The 3,169-nt window shown below is 36.9% G+C and overlaps 1 protein-coding gene across 1 annotated transcript; it reads left to right on the top strand.

The window, feature by feature from the left end:
- The first annotated feature begins 1,600 nt into the window (after nt 1-1,600).
- Nucleotides 1,601-3,169, top strand: LOC129248527 (FGFR1 oncogene partner 2 homolog). The gene has a single exon (XM_054888105.1). The coding sequence runs from the start codon at nt 1,954-1,956 to the stop codon at nt 3,010-3,012; it is 1,059 nt and encodes a 352-aa protein (XP_054744080.1). The 5' UTR covers nt 1,601-1,953; the 3' UTR covers nt 3,013-3,169.

Raw genomic sequence — 3,169 nt, 5'->3', positions numbered from 1 at the left:
TCTAAATTGTATCTAAGATATATGTAAGGTATAGCTCTCTCTCCTTGTCCTATACGTTATATCATTTTGCTCTCTCGTGGAACGAAAATGCCCAAAACGTTGCATGGCCTTGAAATTTTACTCTCCATTCGCGCTCGTCCATCGATGCCTAAGAAGTTTCACTTCAAAAATAGTCCATTTATACGTTAGCCAAGACCTAAACACAATTTTAAATAACTTAGGCCAATCTACCATACCAGCAACACGCGTTTCTCGCTAGCCTGAACTCCACTCAACCTAAACCCACACTCACCGATGTAACGATCAAACTTATGAGAGCGCTAGGTAAAGTAAAACTCATAATTGTGTACGTGCGACGGTTACATATATCGTGTACGTGTGTAAAATGAAAAATTTTTCCCGCGAAGTCGTGTCAGCTGATTGTTTTCTCACCACACAGGGTTGCCAGTCAGTACATTTTAGAGCCATTACCAAAATAAACTTATAAAAATTTTAATTTTTATTAAAATGAGTAAAAACAATATTTAATAAGGTTAACTAAAAATATATGAACTATATGCATTTGTTGGTTTTGGTTTATTATACAATGAAAAATTGGAATTGGTAAGGTGGATATATAATTTTATTAACATATTCATTAACAATGCATATAATATTCTGATTTTTACTACCCATTTTTAACGCTTTTTGTGACTGAAATATATGTCAATAAGTGTTGCGAGTAAGAAAAAAAACAATGTTCAAACTGAATTTCAGCTTTCTAGAATGCAACTATGCAGCAAACTGAGAATATCCAGCAGACGCATTTTGTGTTCGCCAAATAGTACGCATGCAGAACGTAGATCGGCTCGAGCTTCATTTCCAAATTATTACTAAGGGAAATCCCAACAGCTTTACGCCTTCTCCGAATGATAGTTGTCTTTACAAACTATTTCGTGGTAGAATTGCAACTGCAGGTTTGCTTGGCTTGAATGACACTCGCAACTCTGTTTCAACCAAAACTTATAAAAGTTTTGTTTATCTAAACATATAAACTTACGAAATGCATAAATTTAACTAATTTTGAGTCATACTCCTATAGATAAAAATAAATATTTACTTAAGTATTCTATGGGATTTTATTTTTTAGCAAATGCTTATGTATGTATTTATGTAAATATTTACAAGTTAGTGAAAATTTTACGATTTACTCTAAAATACATTCACTTGATTTACGATTCCGGACAACTTTCCACAATATCCTTAACGTAATTGTGCTAAGAAGACAAGGGTTTTCCAAGGTAGCTGAAGCACTTCGTTTGCTTTGCTGGGTCATTGACCTTACTAGTCAACAAGGCACCTTCAACTTCTTCAAATAAATCCCTTCGATTTGTTTATCACAAATCAGCTGGTTTGCGCCGAATATTATCGTTTTCGTTTGTTGACGTCGTGCACTTAACTGATATTAAAACAACTGTTGCTGTTTTTCTATTTTGAGTTCTCGTTTGATAAGGTGCAAAGTAATCAGCTGTGTGTTAACGTAACAATACCTTGTGTTTAATAATTTTTACACTGTGGCAATGTAAACTGCTGTCATAGGTGCCTTGCAATTGGGGCGAATTGTCAAACGTCAGCGTACAAGTTTTTCATTTTTTGTTCAGAAATTTTTTTTTGTAAGTTTCTCACAGACTAATAACAAAAATTATAAAATTCTAAAGAACTTAATGAAAATAGCAACTTCAGTTTTTGCGATAGCAATATAAATCACATTGCAAAGGAAACGTAAAGTTGCTGAATAAAAAGCGATAAAATAACTGAGGCGGTGGCAGCTTCAGCTTCAGCAGCAGGGGCAGAGCATTGCTGTTAGAGGCGTCGAAAAACAGTCAATTTGGTATTTGTCAAAGTGCTGAAAATAAAAGTTTGGGCACCATTCGTCGACTACGGTTGTTCGAATATCTCCAATTTGAACCAAAGATGTCGAATATGTCGGTGGGACAGATTATAAATGACGCACAGCGGATTGCTAGTCGCGTAAAAGATTTAGAACTGTTGGGTAATGCTTTGCTGGTAGAAGCAGAAGGCAATAATCGCTTGGTAGAAAGTTTGCGACAATTTCAAGATGACATGGATTCGTTGAACCGAATTTCCAATAACAAATCAAATTCCGAAATGGTGAATCGTATACAACAACAAAATGCTACCAGTTCAGAGATTTTGAAAGAAAATCGGGAATTAAAAATATGCATTGAAGATTACGAACGCACCATGGAGTTCATAATGCAGAAATATCGTGAACACACAAGCAGCAAAATACTCGAAAGCAAAATTAACTTTAAAGAAGTATACAATGAGGAACTTTGGATTATTATACGGGAACAGCGTGCGAAAATCAGAGAAATGGCCGTCGTTATGCAGCGCGCAGCCTCTGTGGATGATGAAGCGGTGCACCGCGATATGGAGACCATGTCTCGGTTGCGCAAGGAAAATCAAATATTGCGTGAATTGCTACAGATTTCAAAACAATTCGGATCTGCAAGCCAACCTATACGAGTAAATGACCATATGCTGGAAGAAAAGGGTGTACAAACAGATGGTGCTGACGATTCGGCAGATGAGCTCTCACTATCAGGAGCATCAATTGAAAATGTGAACAACAACTCAGTAATTTCGCTTCTACCGAATGCAGTTGCTGTAGCTAATGCCATCATTAGTGATACCCCGAACAGCACTAATATGAACACTGCCGATAACATTAATGCGAGTAAGATAGCAACGTTACACACTGTTGGCGAAAATAATAATGGGCCTTCGCTAGTTGGTGAATCGGTGCCGATTTCAATTATTCCTCCGATAAATCATCCTGGTGCATTAAGCACGACAACGCTCATTACCATAGAGAATGCTACAGCTGTTGACACTGTTGCTAACGCTTCTGCGTTAAACGCCACTGCACCAATAACGGGGAACACATCTAGTGCGGTGGGTACAGCAAACACATCCGGGTCGGTTGAGGCACCAAAAGCTGCAACATGATAGGGCGCGAATCGTAGGCGATTGTATCGTTGTCGCCTGTCTTTGGTTCTTTGGAGTAAACAATTTTACTTTAATTCTACATTTTCTTTTGTTCACATAATACGTATAATTCTAAAATTTATTTCTTAATATATGAAATTATAATCGTAAGCATTCA

This window comes from Anastrepha obliqua, chromosome 5 (assembly GCF_027943255.1).
Source record: "Anastrepha obliqua isolate idAnaObli1 chromosome 5, idAnaObli1_1.0, whole genome shotgun sequence".
Taxonomy (NCBI): domain Eukaryota; kingdom Metazoa; phylum Arthropoda; class Insecta; order Diptera; family Tephritidae; genus Anastrepha; species Anastrepha obliqua.
The sequence above is the reverse complement of the archived record's forward strand: the minus strand, read 5'-3'. Positions and strand labels throughout refer to the sequence as shown.